Below are 17934 nucleotides of genomic sequence, written 5' to 3'. Positions count from 1 at the left end.
ATACATGATATTTTACATGTTTCAATGCCATTCTCCCAAATCTTCCCACCCTCTCCCTCTCCCACAGAGTCCAAAGCAAGGAAATGGTTTCTAATGGTCCAGCAGGGATGGCTTTCCAAGTGTCTCCATCAGTCTATTTCCTTCCTGTGCTCCTGGGTTAGAATATTGTCATTTGTGTGCACAGTGTCACCAAATCACATGCTGTTTTTATATGGAAGTCATAGGTGGCTCTAAAGTTCCCAGCCTCTCAGTCCAATAAAATGTAAACCCAGGTCTGACCATATTCTTGGGTGAGAGAGAAGAACCCAACTTCCTGGAGGACCTGGCTCCTCCTCCTCACTCTGCCAAATAGCTCTGTGATACACAGCATTTCCTGCTCCTCTCAGCTGCAGCATTCTGTCAAGTATTTTAAATTGCACATAAAACGAACACCACCATAAGACATAATGTTATGCGTTATGAGAAGACTCTCAGATATATTAAATAAAAATAATATGCAGCACGGTTGGCATTTTTTTCTAGTATAACTGATAAGGAACCAAGAGCCTGCTGCTGTTTGGGGGACCTGCTAAGTACCCCATAGCAGGGCAGAGAGGATTTCTCGTGGATTAGATTCTCCAACTCAAAAGGTATGAAATCTCTTTGGGAAAAGCCAATGCCTAGATCTGGAATTATTTTTTGGTTAAATATTTTGTTCTTTTTGTTAAAGATATTTTGAGTTGGAAGTTGGGGCTAAAAATGTTCTCATTTTGTCACTGACACAGGCCCCATGAGTCAGATTCTTCCTAATTACGGTTTTTCTTCAGTCAGTATAGGAGGAATAGTAACGTTTACAAAACATTATCACTTATGGAAGGGCTGTGAACTTAGAACCCTTACTCCATCACTTACTGTTTGCATGATCTCGAGTCCTCTGACCTCTCTCAACCTCAGGTTCTTTACCTGGTTGTGAACACTGATGAGGTGACAATGTGCAAAGCTCTCAGGGAGACAGGTCCCACACAGAATATACTCTCTCCTTCTTCAGAGACTTTGTGGCTCCATTTTAGTCCTCCTGTCTCTGGGAGCTGTGATCTGGGAATGATAGAAAGGAGTCGTATCTCATGACCTTTTTCCTCTCACCCACACTGAAGTAATCTCAGAACTTACTCATCTGACAAACACGCTAGGCAAAAGATTCTGGCTGGCACTGGCCATCAGCAAAAAAGCAAAGCAGCACTTATTTAAAAGATACATGGGCATCCACACATTGGGAAATGACATTTTAAGAAGAAACTTTGTCCACACTCACTCTGTTCCTATCTCACACACACACAGGCCTGCCACTACATGCAGGACCTGTGCTGATTTGATATTTTCCTAAGAATTAAAGAAGTTTTTTTCTAGCGCCTAAGTTAAAACATGGTCTTTACAAATAGTAATTATGTTGCCTTTCAGAATATTCAGAAAAGGTTCTGCTTCCTAACCTGTGACGCAGCCAGTTACCTTGGCGATAACCTCCGGGGCATCGGATCCAAGTTTGTCAGCTCTTCCCAGATGCTTACCTCCTGCTCCGAGTGCCCCACACTCTTCGTGGACGCCGAGACCGTGAGTATCCCAGGCCTGCTCCCATGGTCACGTTGGCCTGCCCAGTGGACAGTGTGGAACTTCAGGGAAGCACGTGTGTAATTGCAGTTTGTTGGAAAGATACTTCTGGTGTTTGTGAGCAGCGCTGTGTGGTGATGGGAGCCCCAGAGGCCTGGGTCTGCACAGGAATGGCTGTGCGTGGCCAGCCGAGGCTGTCACTGCAGGAGATCAGGGAGACCCCCCTCCCCAGCCCTGTGCTCCCTCTGTGTCCATGGTGCTTCTCTCTGATGACCCTAAAGGCTGTGAACATGGTGAGCTAACCTCTCAGGGCAGCCCTAGCCAGTCCCCATGATGCCAGGTCAGCCAGCCAGATGGATCCCCAGAGGCACCATGTCGTCACTTTCTCTTCTTCCAAGAGACCACCTGCCCTCTTGCTGGATTCGTCCAGCCCCACTGCAGATGATGAATTTGAAGGATAATTAAAGTAGTCGCTGGCTGACTGCTGAATGCTACATAAACACAATGCTAACTTTCCAAGACCGGCGAGCTCTCTGTAGGGGAGAGGGGCACCTCTTTCCATCCCGCATGCATATCACAGAACCGTCTCATCTGCTCAGTACTCATTGGGGTTTAGAGACAGTGAGGATGTGCTTCACTTCTGAAAGTCTCTGAAGAGTCAGTCTGTCCAAGAACTTGATTAGTGGTTGGCTGTCTTGCAGCAAAGAATACGATATGAGAAATCTTTCCATCTTAAATGATTTAAAATGCAAATTAAATACAAAGACCTAGTTGGAGGTCTGTCTTTACATTTCCTGGAGTATTACTGGATGAAGACACTGGAGTCCATGCATAAAATGAATGCCGATTCTTAATGCAGGCTTCTGTAGAATGCTTGTTAAGATCTGTCTGTCTAAACTGATATGGGGGAAATGGGTATCTTCACAGGAAATTTAAATTAGCAAGTCATATTCAAGTGCAATTGCTTCTGAGAGTGGAGCAAAATTACAAACTGTACAGGTTATTAAAACAGATGCCACCCCCGACACACTCTATATTACATCTAAATATACTTGTCTTTTCTCTCTGTGTAGCCATGCCTTTGTCTAGGTGTCTCTCTGGAAGTTGTTTTAATACAAACTATTTTCCTGTCTTTATTAGCTCCTTTCTTGTGGACTTCTGGACAAGCTCAAGTTCAGTGTTTTAGAACTGCAAGAATATTTGGATACCTACAACAACAGGAAAGAGGCCACTCTCTCAGTAAGCATCTGTGTCTCTGTGCATATAAGTTTCATTAACACCAAATGAACCCAATCACCATGAGCTCTTGGGAGGCGATGTGAATAACACAAGAGAGGCCCTTTTGGGAGAATACAGATGTATCCAGTCTTCCAACTTAATGGTGGTAGAACTATCAATAGTATGGATTATATAAAAATGATACCTACAAAAGAGAAATTTTTTCAGCTTTCAATTTTAGCCCTATAATTTTTCTAACCAAGAAATTGGGGAAAGTGGGTATCTGTTTAATGTATCACTTTATCAACATTATAACCTCTCTTTTCTCAGAAATTGATTAATAAAACTGTTAATTGCGTCCTTCCAGTGTTCACCTCACCCAAAACTGGTTGAGATGGATCTCATCTCTCTCCTCCACCACTCTCAGTAGCTGTCTCTCCCCATCACCGTGGTTTCTCTTGGCCTCAGCTCCTGCTCTTTTCTTCCTCCTTCCTTCAAAGATGTAAACTGTAAAATGTTACAGACTGAAGTGATTCAGAAACCATCCATGCAGACCTCCTGATTTCCCACAAATACTTGTGTGTAATTTCCAGGGAGCACTTCCCATCGTAGACCAGACACTATAAAAAGATTGTGGATTTTGAAGTCAGATGGAATTTGAACTCAAACTGCAGTTCAGTTTCTTAAGGGTTAGTAACCCTGGATAAGATTCATCATCCGTAAGACAGTGCTATGCTATACTAGTCACAGCAGCTGTCCTTTTCCTGAGTCCTTTTTATATATCCAATAACCTGGTAAGAGTTCTCTCTCTCAAATCATGTAATGCTTGCAACTACCCTGGGAGTTGCTATTCTTCTTCTCATTAGCTGGGAGGTAGAAAAGTGGTTATTTAAACCCAGGTCTGTGGGATTCAAAGGTTCTCAATATTGCCTTTGAAATAGAAACAGTGTATGTAAACTGCCCTGCACAAGTACCTCATACACAGAAGACATTCATTCTTAAGTTTTTGTTTCTTGTTACATTTCCATGACTGTCAAAGAGAGAGTTCTAACATTCTACTGCAGCAATTCCCTTTGTCTTCTATTTCTGTGGCTCTTTCACTCACTGTTTTCCAGCTTCTCGGGCATCAGTTAATAAAAGTAATCCTTTAATTCTGGTTGGTGAACAAGCCAGTCTTTTGATGTCAAGTGTGAGTTTCAGCTCTTTGGGGCTTGCTGTTTTCTACCCAAAGATTCCTTTCACATCTATACTAGTTACTATACTAGATAGTTAAGCTGGCAGAATCTTTAAATAGCTGGGCTATTATTGTAAGGTCTTTCTTACAGTTACACAGACCTGGCCCATAGAAGCTGCCTCAACATAACAGAGTCAGGCTGCATGGCCCAGGCTGGGCCAGCCTGGGAAGATGTACCGGCCCTGTCTCCTAATCTCAGTCATATGAAAGGTTTCTAATTGTATGTGGATTTAATTTATACAAACATTTGGAGTGGTCTGTGACACTATTTTTCAGGGTAGATACATCACAACAATAACACGATAAATGTTGAAATTTTAAAATGGCCATCGCTGAACCCTTAAAAATTAAAGGTATTTTAATTTTAAATTGTTAATCTTTAACCAAAAACTTTTCAGTCATTGCAGTAAAATTTTATCTTACTGTGATTAGAAACTTAATCTATTATATTTTCCCTGACAGAATTGGTATAAACACATTCTTAAGCCACCACTGAGCTCACCCGTGTCTCTCTCTCTGACAACAGTGGCTTGCAAACTGTAAGGCGACATTCGCAGGAGGTGCACGAGATGGAGTGATTACCTGTCAACCCGGGGACTCAGAGGAGAAGGTAATGAACACCTGTTAGAGTTCATCTTTTCTGTGCTCTGACTTTGTGTGTTGGTTTTGATACACCCAAGAAGCGTGGAACTTGAAAAGGGAAGAGGGAGGAAGCATCATCCCATACATTCCCACGAGACCTGTACAGTAAGCAAGAATGACATGAGCCAAGCATGATGGTGTGTTGATGGGACTGGTGGGGGAGGGTCTTCTTTTTGGAAAAGCAGAAGTATAAAAATAACCTTTCTGCTGGACACTAACTATACTAACCATTTTCCTAATAAAACTGTTCTTTGTTCAGAAATATAAAACCAATGTCATAGGGCAATTATCTTTCAATTAAAAATTTTAAAAAGAGGAAAAAAAATCATTAATTCTTCACTGAACCACTTCTTTCAGTGAAGAAAGTCTCTGTTGACCTTTCAGCAATCACTCAGATTTTTCTTCTCATTTAGAACTGCTTTAAGTATACACCTCAGTCCAGCTGGCTTATGTGTGCCGCCTTGTAAAAGAAACTCAGCAGAAAAGCGTGAAGTCACTCATTCTATAGTTACTGCTGAGTGGTCCCCATGGTGGGTACAACAGTGAATTCTGCCTGGGTAGAGCTTCTGATCTATTCAGGGAGATGGACATTAACAGTCATATGTGTGTAAACTGTGACAAGTGCCATTAAGGAAAGGTGGGAACAGTGAGCTATGAAAGGATATAGCAGAAAACCTGGCCTAATGAGAGGGCGGTTCCGGGAAGGCTTCTCCACAGAGGTGTCATTCAGGCAGAGATCTCAGCTCTGAGCTGGAGTGTGCCAGGGGTGCAGGGTGGAAGGCAGGGGCTCAGCAAGCCTGTGAAGGCCCCAAAGTGGCAGGGAAAATGACCCTTTGTGAGGACTGAAGGGAGCCTGGCAAGGCAGGTAGGAAGTGACCAGGAGAAAAGTTGCAGAAGCCAGACCATGCAGGGCTTGGGTGCTTATCCTGACATCAATGGGAACCAATTAAAAGTTGTTAACAGGAGGGTGTGATTAGATTGGGGCTCTCCCACACTCCTGTGAAAATAGACCTAATGAGCAAGCGAGGATTTGGGAAGACAGGTTAGGAGGCTACTTACTGGTCAAGGCAGAGATGTCCACTTGTAATTACACTATCACATCGAGAAAAGCATGTCAGAGTGTGGGGCCTTCAAAGGATGAGAAATCACCTTCAAGGTGGGCCTTGTGCAGAAATGATGGTGTTGCTCCATTTAAATATTGATCTTATATCCAGAGTTGGTGGGAGATTATTTTTCTAATTGGAGCTACCATTTGGCTTCCATTCCAAAGAAAAACCCAACAAATGTTTGACCTCAGAGCACTGCTTATCCTCCAGTGATTTACTCTAGCTCTCTTTTTTAAGTCAGATTCTCTGTCTTCTGGAATAGTTTGATGGTGCCCATTATTCTGAGCACTCTTTGCATGATGACAGATGGAAGCAGGGATTAGGAAGTAAGCTTTCACTTGAAGAATCTATGTCTGGGGAAAATAAAATTATATCTGGATATAAATTGCAAAGTCAACATGACAGAAATTACTCCACGTGTATATTCTATTTCAGACAAGCGTGGACTTTGTGGGAGGATTAGTGCTTACCTTACTAAACCTAGCAAACTCTTGAGCAGTTAGAGATGTCAGTTGGCCAGAGATGATGACCACGTACAGACAGGCATGTGAAGTCTCCTGACCCCAAGGCTTGCCCCATAATGGCAGTAGCCAATTTCTAGTCATTCTTAACAGGTGACATAAGTGAGAAATTACTGTGGGATTTGTGGAAGAGAATATAATTGTTTTCTAGATGTTGAATATTTTCTGACTTTTTGTCTATTCTCAGTATAAAGTTGTGACATCAAATTAATGAGGAAAGTTTACACTTAGGTAGCCTATAAGCTATAACCAATTCACAGACATGTTTTATTCAGCTTGTACAAGTTTTTTAATTGACTAAACATTTTAAACTTTAAATTGTTCACACATACCCTCAAAACAGCATTTATGGCATCTCTTAAAATAAAATAAAAAGCTAGCAACACCAGGCCTGCCTTCCTAAAGTGGCAGCAGCGGCAGCAGCAGTGGCAGCCACCTTGAGCTGGGTGGCTCTCCACCATCCTTGTGCAGTGAGTTCCTGACCCTGCAGGTGAGAGCCAACCATCACGATGTTGTTTTCTTTATGATAGGAACATGTGCCTCTGTACCTAAGGCCCCAAAATGGGGAAGTGAATGCCAAGTAGAAAGAGTTGTGCCTTTCGAGAAAAACGCCAGTGTTCCTCTTTGCTGCTGTGAGAACCATCTCTGTGTACTAAGACGCAAGGGCCCCTGTGCTGGGTTCCCTCCTGGAAGGAGCCTTGGAGGAGGATTCCCAGTGCGTGTACAAAACAGAACAAACCGTGCTCCTGAAAAAAGTGCTTCTAATATGTGAGAAGGATTTTGGAACTGAAGTTGTTTTTTTGTTTTTTTAAGGCAGGCATGATTAGTTAATACTTTAGGCTATTGGGTGACTACAATACCAGTTCTAGAATGAGGCACAGCGCACAGTTAATAAGATGTAAAACAAGGCGGGCGTGTGAGTCCCAGACATGGCTTTACCAGTGTTTTCTCCACCTGTGCACATCCTGAAGACAGGCACATCTCTGCATGACTTAAAAGCCAGCACTGACCTCTCCGTTGCCCGTGGAATTCATTGTGGAGTGGCTTCTGGGGAGCTGAAGTTCATAGAAATGTAGGTCAGGGTAAAGCGTTGCAGCTCTGGGCTCTCCAGGCCACAACCTCAATCAAGCCTTCAGTGAATTAGCACAGCTCACCTCCTGGTTCTGCAGAGCTGGCCCTGGGAAAGCTGCAGAGGTCATCGCTTCATCTGCTGTAAGTGATTTTAGCTGATGGCCACGGAATTTCACAGCCATTTCTGAGCACTACTTGAACACTCGACTCTATGGACTCAAGTACAATAATTTACATTTAGCCCCACTACATTTTATTACATTCAAATCATCATAGAATCTTCTTGGACACTAACCCTCTTGGTTGTGTTTCCTATCCCTGCCTAATCCATGAATGGGAGAAGCCTGCAACCTCTGTTCTACAGATTGAACAACAAGCTAAATGTTGAACAAGACAAAATGTTTCTCCAGCTAAACTGTAACCCATTAAACTTCAGATAGTCAGTTGTTCTCTATAAGGAATCTCTTTTCTAGACTGACTAAGGAAATGCCTCCTGAAGTGGAAGTTTTCTTGAAAAGTAAATACTTCAAGCTGTGCAATCTATATTAGAGGCTTAAACGTATTTATCTTTCAAAATTTTGGAAGATATTCATGACAAATGTCCAAAAGAACTACTCAATAAATGTAATACAACAATCATCAATGTGCCAGAGCCAAGTGATATTAGCAACAGTGAGAACATATTGTTTCTACCTGCTCAGGAGGTTACAAGCATCTATATAACACAGAGTGGGCTTCCCAGGTGGTGCTAGTGGTAAAGAACCTGCCTGTCAATGCTGGAGACATAAAAGACACAGGTTTGATCCCTGGCATGGGAAGATCCACTGGAGGAAGGCATGGCAACCAACTCCAGTACACCTGCCTGGAGAATCCCATGGATAGAGGAGCCTAGGGGCTCCTAGGGTCACAGAGTCAGACACAACTGAAGCGACACATGCAAGACAAAAGTAGGAATGCTTCAACACTTGGCTAGATTTTCTAAATTCTATCGAGTTTAGTTTAAACCAGTGACTTTCAGAGATTAAACATGGTGAAAACCATAGCTAATATATTAACAGTAATACTCTGACTTACCTTCTGACATGTCAAAAATTTCTAAGGGGGGACATTCCTTGTGGTTGAGTGGTTAAGACTCCACACTTCCAATGCAGGGAGGGGCAGGTTTGATCCCTGGTCATGGAACTAAGATCCTGCATGCCAAAAAAAAAAAAGAAAAATTCTTAGATTTTTCACCTAACTAGCTGTCATAAGCAAAGCACTCCTTTCAGAGCAGAGTACAGACAAACAAGAATGGCTGTGCTACCGCTGATGTCTAGGCTTTAAAGCTACCTTGTCTATGGTGGGTTCTTAATATCTTGATTTAATTTTTCTTCTCATTTTGAGAAAACATACCTCTAAATCCAGTTCAATAAATCACGCTGTATCAGGTGTACAGGAACAGGGCTTAAAGAAAATCTTTGTGACCAAATAAAACAGTGACATTTCCACATTTTCAAAAGAATCTTGAATCACCAAAAACAAATACATCTGTAAAGATTTCTCAAGGGATTATTTTTACAACCTGGATACCAGAAAATATTAGCAGAGGGCGGGGAAAAAGCTTAACATTTTCCCTGAAAGGCATTTTTCACTATCTTTTTGAAGCTCTAAATGCAAACTTGGTCCCAGCCTGAGGCCAAGGAAAGGATTTTTGAGACAGTAAATATCAATGCAGCTTAGACTAGCCTACCTAAAAAGGAGTGTGTAAGAAGGACTCGGAGAACTGGTGTTCATCAAGTTGGCCAGCTCCCAAGAAACACAATTTTGTGCCCTGACTACCAGGTGGGAGGAATTTGTTGACAATGAAATTCCTTAGCACGAGGCTGGAGTCAGAAAGTCTCGTTGGCCTTCATTAAACAGAGAAGATTTTCCTTTAGCTGATCTGACGACCTTCTGGGATTACAACCTTGTTTTGGAAACCAGTAAAAAGACAGCAGTTTCTTCACATAAAACCCTGTAATTGCTCAGTACTTGCTTCTTTCCATGCTTCTGCAAAGTAAATTCCATGGGAGAAGCAGTTACATGCTAGGTGCTTACTAACATTTCAATCAAATTTGATGTTTTCTAAAAAGTCCTCACAGTGGAGACTCTGTACGTGTAGATTTAAGACTAGCCTTGTAATCCTTTCTTGTGTGACTCTGTCTTTCAGTAGTATGTAAGGTTTGGTTATAAAAATGTCTAGCATAACGGTTATAAAGTTTTCTTGAAAATAGTAAATAACTTGGGTTGTATAATCTTTATCATAGGCTTAAAGCTTTAAAAGGTATTTACAGCCAGGGTCAAAAAAACTACTCAATAAACTTGATACAGCAGTCATCAATGTGCCAGACCCACACGGTATTACTAACAAGTGAGACAAGAAGAGACCCTTAGAAGGCAGGGGGTGAGGGAGTTGGGGGTGAGGGAGTTGGTACTGATGATGCTTTATGTTTGAAGATACTAATAATTTGATAGTTTTATTAATAATTTGATAGTTTTATTTTTTGTATACTGTACCTTATGTTAAGTACAACATATTAAACTGATGATAATTTAGGTTTTTTGGGGAAAGAGTTTTAAAGTAAGTGGTTTTTGTTATCGATGATTAGAAATAGAAGATCCTTAAATACTTTGAAAATCCAGAACCAGATGTATTGACCCATAGTTAGAAATGGCCAAGTGGATTTTTTTTTTAATGTTCAGTCAGGTTGTGGTAATCTCTTACCACATACAGAAACTTTCCCTAACAAGTCTATGATTACAATATGGTGACACCAAAAATATGACAGCTGTAGCTGAACATGGCCCAAGTACAAATTTATATTCTTCTAGACTAATGGTTGGTTTCTAGAAGACTTTTAGAAATTCACTAATGGGGGAAAAATTATAAAAAATAAAATGCAAGGTTACTTGTCATAGCTCACACTTGTTTGGGAGGATAAAGACAACATTCAATCCTTTGAAGTAATATCTAGCTCTCCTGTCAGAGGGCTTCCCTTGTGGCTCAGTTGGTAAAGAATTGGCCTCCAATGCGGGAGACCTGGGTTCAATCCCCGGGTTGGGAAGATCCCCTGGAGAAGGGAAAGGCTACCCACTCCAGTATTCTAGCCTGGAGAATTCCATGGACTATAAAGTCCATGGGGTCGCAAAGAGTCGGACAGAACTGAGCGACTTTCACTCACTCCTGTCAGATATTCTCAATGTGGAAAGCAATAGGACTAAAGAAAATGCCACTTAGATTGTTAATTATATGCTAATTAGATAGTCATAGTTCAGTAGATACGGAGCCAAGCACATAAAAGACTCTGCCTTAACTAACATTTAGCAATGACTGTTTGGGGCGGTAGTTCTTCCAAATTAATCCAATGGCATCTTCACAGTTTTACTACATTTACATGTTATTCACATTTAAACACTAAAATCTTCAAGCAATACAAGTTTTCACTTACAGTCTCCAAGACCAACAGAATCTAAAGCAACTAATCAAGAGAATCTAAAGGATCACAAATTATGTCTTCTAATGACACGTTTCCCATTAGAGCTTGTCTTAAACTGGACCGCTGTGCATGTTGAATGGGTACAACATTTGCAAGCATTTATCACGGTGGGGCGAGCGATGCTAATACTGCTGGACGGCTCTGCTCTTGAAGAGGGCCGTGCTTTCTGTTGCATGCAGTACACTGACCCTGTACTCTCTTTCCTTTCCTTTGTTTCCTGTGCCATGCTTGCTGTGTAGCAAATGGAATCTCTTGCAGTAAGTTAACTTTCTTTCATACTTTGTCCATTTAGGCATGGACCCATAACAAATCTTATTTTTACTGTGACTATTATATCTTTTAGCATGTTTTTCCCTTTTTTGTTTCATTTTCTTTTATTTGGTAGACTAAGACATGTAGTTTTTATTAGCATTCCAGGCTGCTTTCCTCCCAAAATAGAAACCTATGTTGCTATGAACTCTCATGCGCTAGGTGGGGTATTTCTAGTAATAACTACCATTATTGAACACTTAGGAAAGTCAGGGTTTTCATAGCTGGGTTTCACCCTAACTTGTGAAAGGTAACATTCTGTTTTTAGATGATACTTTTTTATCTGCAAGTCTCTGAAAGTTGTCTTTAATACCTGATTTTGAAAGGTTTCCACAAACAAAAGTTTAAATGATCATAAAATGTGTTACTAAAACAACCAAAGACCTAATTTGCATTAACGAGTGAGTATAGCTACTTCTTTAAACTTAGGCTTGTTATAAGCACTGAGAGATCACATAAATTTAAGTAGAATTTCCCCCTACCCAAAGGGCCAGGGAAAAAGGAGAAAGAAAAACTCCATCCAGCATGGTCTTAGCACGAACTGGAGTCATTTTTAAAAATTAGGATCAAACGTATGTTAATAATACCATTAATGGAATATTCTTCCTAAAAACCTAAATTCTTGTCATTTCTCTCCTTAAAGTGATCTGGGGAAAACAATTTTAAGTCACCTCAGCAGCTCTCAATTCTGCATTCTTTTTAGTCTTATTAAGCTTTCCTGGTGGCTTAGATGATAAAGAATCCACCTGGGTCAGTTCCTGGGTTGGGAAGATCCCCTGGAGGAGGGCATGGCACCCTACTCCGGTATTCTTGCCTGGAGAATCCCTACAGACAGAGGAGCCTGGTGGGCTATAGTCCATGGGGTCACAAAGAGTTGGACGTGACTGAGCAACTTTCACACACACACACTAAGAGTAAAAGAAAGGCCCTGTTTATCCTTACTTAACCACATTTGAATGGTGAAGTGTTGGTTTAAGCCACATATTTAACTCACTTTCACTGGTGACTGCTGAGCCATGCAGTTCTATCTGGTGAAGGCTGTCCTTTTTCCGCTGGCAGAATCCCGTCCTCTACTTAGGAGCTAACCCTTTCTTGGGATAAACAGGCAAAGTTTAGAGGCCATTAAGCAGATACAGCTCAAACAGTAGTCATGATCATCGGTGTTGGAATTACTCATGGTTTATCCTTACTTTATAGTACGTGTATGCTATATAATGAAAACATTTCCAATTCCAGAGGTGTCTATAGGGCTTAAGGCCCATTTTGTAGGAATAGTTTTTAAAAATTCTTTCCACAGAAAGTTTTGCATGCTTTTCATCATTTCTCCTTTTTGTAAGCACTTTGGGCCCTTTTTATATCTAATTCAACATGTATCTGTTGAGCACTGAGTAGAAACATTGTCGGTAAAACTGGCACAGAACCTTAGACAATCACATGACTTTTCCTGTGTTTACAAACTTTAAGATCCGTGCCTGCACCCTAAGTGGAAGCCGGAATCGTCACGAGGAATAATCTCTCGAGTGTCTCCTGAATTGATAAATTTTGACACCTAGAACCACTTAATGTCGTGCCTTTCAAATATACTTTTAATAAAAAGAAACTGTTTTAAAAGACATATAGCTTATAAAAATTAGCACAACCACAGCTGTAATTTGTAGATATTAAATCTAATGGACAAATATAATGGAAATTTGGCAGTTCACCAAGTCCCTTTATAGCTACTAATTCTATTTAGTAATCTTACAGGATTTGTTTTATTCTATATTACACTGTGAATTTCTCACTGATATTCATTGATTGGATTTTATTGTTCTGTGTTATTTAGAATGGTAACAGCTAGTTACGCTTCCTTGTTTTAAAAAGAAAAAATGTTAGTCTCCACTAAGATTTCACTTACTATGTAAGAATGATCCTTAGTAACTATTTCTTCCTACACAAATTCTCTCTTTAGCAACTGGAACTGTGTCAGAGGTTGTATAAGCTACACTTCCAGCTGCTGCTGCTTTTTCAGTCCTACTGTAAGCTCATCGGCCAGGTGCATGAAGTCAGCTCCATGCCAGAGGTGAGCACCCCCACCCCCAACCCCAGGTCCTGCCATGAGCTCAGCACTGCTTTTCCTTTGTTCTCCCCCTGACCAGTTTATGTGTAATAAAATCACTTGAACATTTATAATCATTTCATTTAAGCACAAGTCTTAAAACACTAGTGTCTCCTATTTATTTCCATGCTCCTTTGGTGGTGCCAGGACTAGGGTGAGGCAAGTGACCTACCTGGACACAAAATGCAAGGACAGCCTTCAGGGTCCCGGGGAGCCAGCTTGGCACAGCGCTGAGGGAGGTGCTCACCCTAGCGATGAGATCCACACACCTTCAGTATTTAAAACTTACCTAAATTTGAAATAAGAGATTCACTTTCAAGCTTTAAAAACTATGTGTCTAAGACAGTCTAACAACTATATAAAAGGCTTATTAACTTCATTTAATTTTGAGCCTGGGGCTGGAGTGTATCATTGTGTCTAAGCAGCATCTGCGTGAAGACTGTCCTTGAGGGCTTCAGTTCTATAGCTTGTTCAGTGAGCAAGCTGGGAATGAAGAAAGGCAAAGATGTTGGGTAAATCAACTTCCCAAAGAAAACAGTCATCCTCAGTTTGCATTAGAAAGGGAAAAAAACCTTTAAATTCACATCTGTTCTTTTTTTAAATGCTCTTGAGGTCAAAATGCAATACAGCTATCTTCAACAGTACACTTCAGGGGCCCTAGAAGTGACACAGATTCTTTTTATGGTTTATTTCTTAATAACACAGGATCTTCTGGTTCCAGTGAATCTGAGGGAAAATATCCTTACCTCTGTGATGAATACTAATGTGACATTACGATTTTTCCTCCTCTCTCTTAAAATTATGTCTTTCATCTTTTCCCAATGCATAGGGATAGGGATAAAAATTTATTCTTCAAACAGGTCCATGTTCATGATTACATTTATTAGGCACTTATGTGCCCAACTGTTTAAATAAGCTGTGAGGTAGATAACATCTTCAGTCTCACAGCACTGAAGGCACATAAGAGTCTATCTGCTTGACCATGCAGTAGTCAAGAATGCAGAAGTGGCATCTAAACCCAGCTTTACCCAGCTCCCCCGCCTGTTCTCTTAGTGCATTTTATCTCTATGTGTTCCCTTCTACTTAAATAGAAAACATTAAGAGGAGTCAATCTTTTATACAAGCAGAGTATGCCAGCTGTTGATACAGTTATTCAATGCATACAGCCCCATAGCCCTACATATATCAAGCAGTATAGTTCCATCAGTCCTGTTTTTAGTTTACTGAGATATTAAGCTTGTGCTTAACCAGACGTCATACAATTTTAATTGGGGATGTAAAATCCAGCCTGCAACTAAATACACTAAAAATACTTTTTTTTTTAACAGCTGCTAAATATGTCCAGGGAACTGAGTGACCTAAAGAAAAACCTGAAGGAGGCCACTGCAGCCATTGCAGCTGACCCTCTTTACGTCGAGGGGGTGTGGTCCGAGCCAACCTTCACATCCACTGAGGCAGCCATCCAGTCCATGCTTGAGTGCTTGAAGAACAATGAACTTGGCAAGGCTTTACGGCAAATAAGGGAATGCAGGTAACGGGACTATTTGTATTGTTGTGTCGTTGCTAAGTCATGTCTGACTCTGACCCCGTGAACTTGTAGCCTTCCAGGCTCCTCTGTCCATGGGGTTTCCCAGGCAAGCATACTGGAGTGGGTTGCCATGCCCTCCTCCAGGAGATCGTCCCGACCCAGGGATCAAACCTGCATCTCTTAAGTCTCCTGCATTGGCAGGCGGGTTTTTTACCACTACTGCCACTTGGGAAGCCTGCTAGTTAGAGATGGTTAAAATAAATGCGTGCCTAACAGTCACTTTGTCAGGGCTAGGTACTAAATCACTATAGAAGGAACATTGAGATGTTTATATAAATTCTCTTCAGATCCTTCCCATTACCATGACAGAAACATCAGGTTTCAGAACTTATTGTCTGAAATATGAGTGTTGGTTCTGGTTATCTGTCATCTCTAAAATGTTTAAACACTTGAAAGTATACTCCAAAATAATTTTAAAACTAATTTTTTGAATGTATCCTTTTTGGGACTTTCTCCCTACATTTTGATAGTATATTCACATTCATTGTAACCACAATGCTATAGCAAATAAATGTTTTAAGATTATAGGATTCCATTCTGGCTTTTTTTTTGGCCACATTTTAGTTCCTCAACCAGGAATCAAACCTACGCCCCTCTGCAGTGGAAGCTCAGAGTCTTAACCACTAGGCAGTGAGGAAAATCCCCCTATTTCTGATACTTTTCTTTAGTTTTTTTAATCAAAACCAATAACAATTAATATTCTAAAACTGATTATAGTGATGTTTACACAATTCTGATTACCAAAAAGCCACAGAGTTATATTTTGGATGGCTGAATTGTATAGTGTGTGAATTTTATCTCAATAAAGCTTTTGTATTCATAAAGTAGTTTTCTTATACTAATAAAGGGGAGGGAGGTGGGAGGGAGGTTCAGGATGGGGAACACGTGTACACCTGTGGCGGATTCATGTCAATGTATGGCAAAACCAATACAATATTGTAAAGTAATTAGCCTCCAATTAAAATAAATAAATTTATATAAAAAAAATAAAATTAAGTGCATGCCCATAAAAAAAAAAAAGACTCAACCTTATAAATAACAGTGCCTCTAACCTCTGCTACTCTTTTCTGCCTGCAGAAGTCTGTGGCCCAATGACATCTTTGGAAGCAGTTCTGACGACGAGGTCCAGACACTGCTGAACATTTATTTCCGTCATCAAACTCTGGGACAGACGGGCACTTACGCGTTGGTGGGGTCTAACCAGAGCCTGACTGAGATCTGCACCAAGCTGATGGAGCTGAACATGGAGATCCGGGACATGATCCGCAGGGCCCAGAGCTACCGGGTCCTCACCGCCTTCCTTCCCGACTCCAGCGTGTCCGGCACTAGCCTCTGACAGGAGCCTCCCATCCCCCATGGGCACCAAGCTGGGGGTGCTGCCGTGCTGGGATGACGTCATTCGGTGTCTTCTCAGCCTTCAAAAGGCTTGGTCAGACTGTTCTCCCTCTTGTTACCTGCAGGACTTTTCATAAAGAGGATGGCAGAACTTCCCACGTGTAGCAATACTCTTAAGAACCAAGGTAGCATAGGACCGTTCTGGAACAGCCTCCATCCGTCATCCTGTGTGGCACAAAAATGCGTTAACCTTTTACTGAGCAAAAACTCACTACTGAAGACGTGACTTCCATTGCATACCAAAGCCAACTACTCTGAACAATACCCTCCTTTCTAGAAACAATTTTAGATTGGCAAAAGTGCAATGTTTTCTTCACTAAAAAATATTTTATATTCTAAAACTTGTACATTCTTTTTCCTTTTTTTTTTTTTTGCCTTTTGTGTGTGTGTGAGGTGAGCTGAGGAAGGAGCAGGCAGAATGAAGCTGGCCACTGAAAACTGTAAGACGGTCAAAAGCTGACAGCCTGTGTATGTGAAAAGGGAATTGTAAATGGACAATTTAATGTACACTGAAATTTGAATACCATTACTGTATCTAAAAGGAGCTGCTATGAAGTACCTTTCTTATGTTGCTAGGCTACTGTCTCGGAAAGCCCTGGATCTCTTTGCAGGGGTCTGTGATTAAGACCCTCGCACCAAAAATGGTCCAGATAGACCTTTTTTTAAGGATCTTGGCTGCTTTTTACTAGAATGTTGCTTTTATGAACATATTTATACTACAGAAGGATGAGTGTTAATTTTAACCAACTTTGCCATTTTGTAGAAAAAAGTAAAAGACATCCACATTATAAATTCCAAGTCTCTCCACCTGTTACGCATGCATATTTTAATATCCATGTGGATAGCCAGAAATAGGACATAAAGGTAAAATATGAGTTGTCACTTTGTTTCTTAAGAAATGTCATTTTATTTGTAATATATATGTAAAGGGCCATTCTTAAGTTTTCTCCTTAAATTTAATGCTGTCAAGTGTTAGCTGTGTGCATGTAAACCTGTTGCACATCAGAAACATATTCAAAGTTTATCTATGTAACTTATTCACTCTGTAAATACATTTAAAGTTTTTGTGATGTAATCTCGGTTGACATTCTGTTTAGAACTGCCTTTAAAGTAAAAAAAAAAAGAAAAAAAAAAATCATACTGACCACAGGTTTTATTTCTACTTAAGGAAGATTTTTGCTTTGATTTATATTTTTGCATGTGAGTTGCCATGGTGACAATCTCAAGGAGTACCACACGCGTGTGTTCCATGATTGGCAGCCAGGGGGGTTGTGAAGCAAGTACCAAGACTCTGGGAAACAGGAGGTCTCTGTAACCTCTTGAGGTGGACACCAAAGACTGTAACCCTCAGCCAGCTCTCACTACAATCAGAAGCAAGAAACCAGAAAACAAGAGCTCTCATTATCCACAGCCTATCATTACGTTGTCATCCTTAAAATTTTGAAAGAGACCCATTAATGATAAGGAAAAAGTAGTGAGTTCTATTCTTTCACCACAACCCATCTATTCTTCACCCAACTCAAAAAATGGGATCATGGAAACACACAACAATCTAACTTCTATGGTTTTCCTACTCATACTCCTTAGATTAACCAACATAACTTGTTTCCTAATATACAACTAAATCATAAGTAGTAATTCTCTAGAAGTATC

At 40.7% G+C, this 17934-nt stretch overlaps 1 protein-coding gene and 1 long non-coding RNA gene across 19 annotated transcripts in view; one reads left to right on the top strand and one right to left on the bottom strand.

Annotated features, from left to right (window-relative positions):
• FRY (FRY microtubule binding protein) overlaps positions 1-17385 on the top strand; it is a 428392-nt gene extending 411007 nt beyond the window's left edge. For 13 of the 17 annotated variants that reach the window (XM_055542409.1, XM_055542410.1, XM_055542407.1 and 10 more), the window contains 7 exons: positions 1438-1587; positions 2725-2823; positions 4563-4646; positions 11131-11148; positions 13152-13262; positions 14627-14829; positions 15964-17385. In XM_055542409.1, the coding sequence (XP_055398384.1) occupies positions 1438-1587; positions 2725-2823; positions 4563-4646; positions 11131-11148; positions 13152-13262; positions 14627-14829; positions 15964-16222 (924 nt within the window). In that variant the 3' untranslated portion in view covers positions 16223-17385. Of the gene's footprint in view, positions 1-1437; positions 1588-2724; positions 2824-4562; positions 5462-6835; positions 9951-11130; positions 11149-13151; positions 13263-14626; positions 14830-15963 lie in introns of those variants that run through there. The other 4 variants (XM_055542397.1, XM_055542403.1, XM_055542411.1 and 1 more) reach the window with 3 other exon arrangements.
• On the bottom strand, positions 7469-14665 carry LOC129624457 (uncharacterized). 2 transcript variants are annotated; one of them, XR_008700965.1, is made up of 4 exons: positions 13471-14665; positions 12195-12291; positions 8451-8566; positions 7469-7592 (listed from the first exon to the last, which is right to left on the bottom strand). It is a non-coding gene; the product is annotated as an uncharacterized LOC129624457 (long non-coding RNA). The 2 variants fall into 2 exon arrangements; XR_008700966.1 differs by having other exon boundaries at positions 12195-12287.
• Positions 17386-17934: the final 549 nt, after the last annotated feature.

Source organism: Bubalus kerabau, chromosome 12 (assembly GCF_029407905.1).
Source record: "Bubalus kerabau isolate K-KA32 ecotype Philippines breed swamp buffalo chromosome 12, PCC_UOA_SB_1v2, whole genome shotgun sequence".
NCBI lineage: Eukaryota > Metazoa > Chordata > Mammalia > Artiodactyla > Bovidae > Bubalus > Bubalus kerabau.
This window is presented reverse-complemented; position numbering and strand designations above follow the sequence as displayed.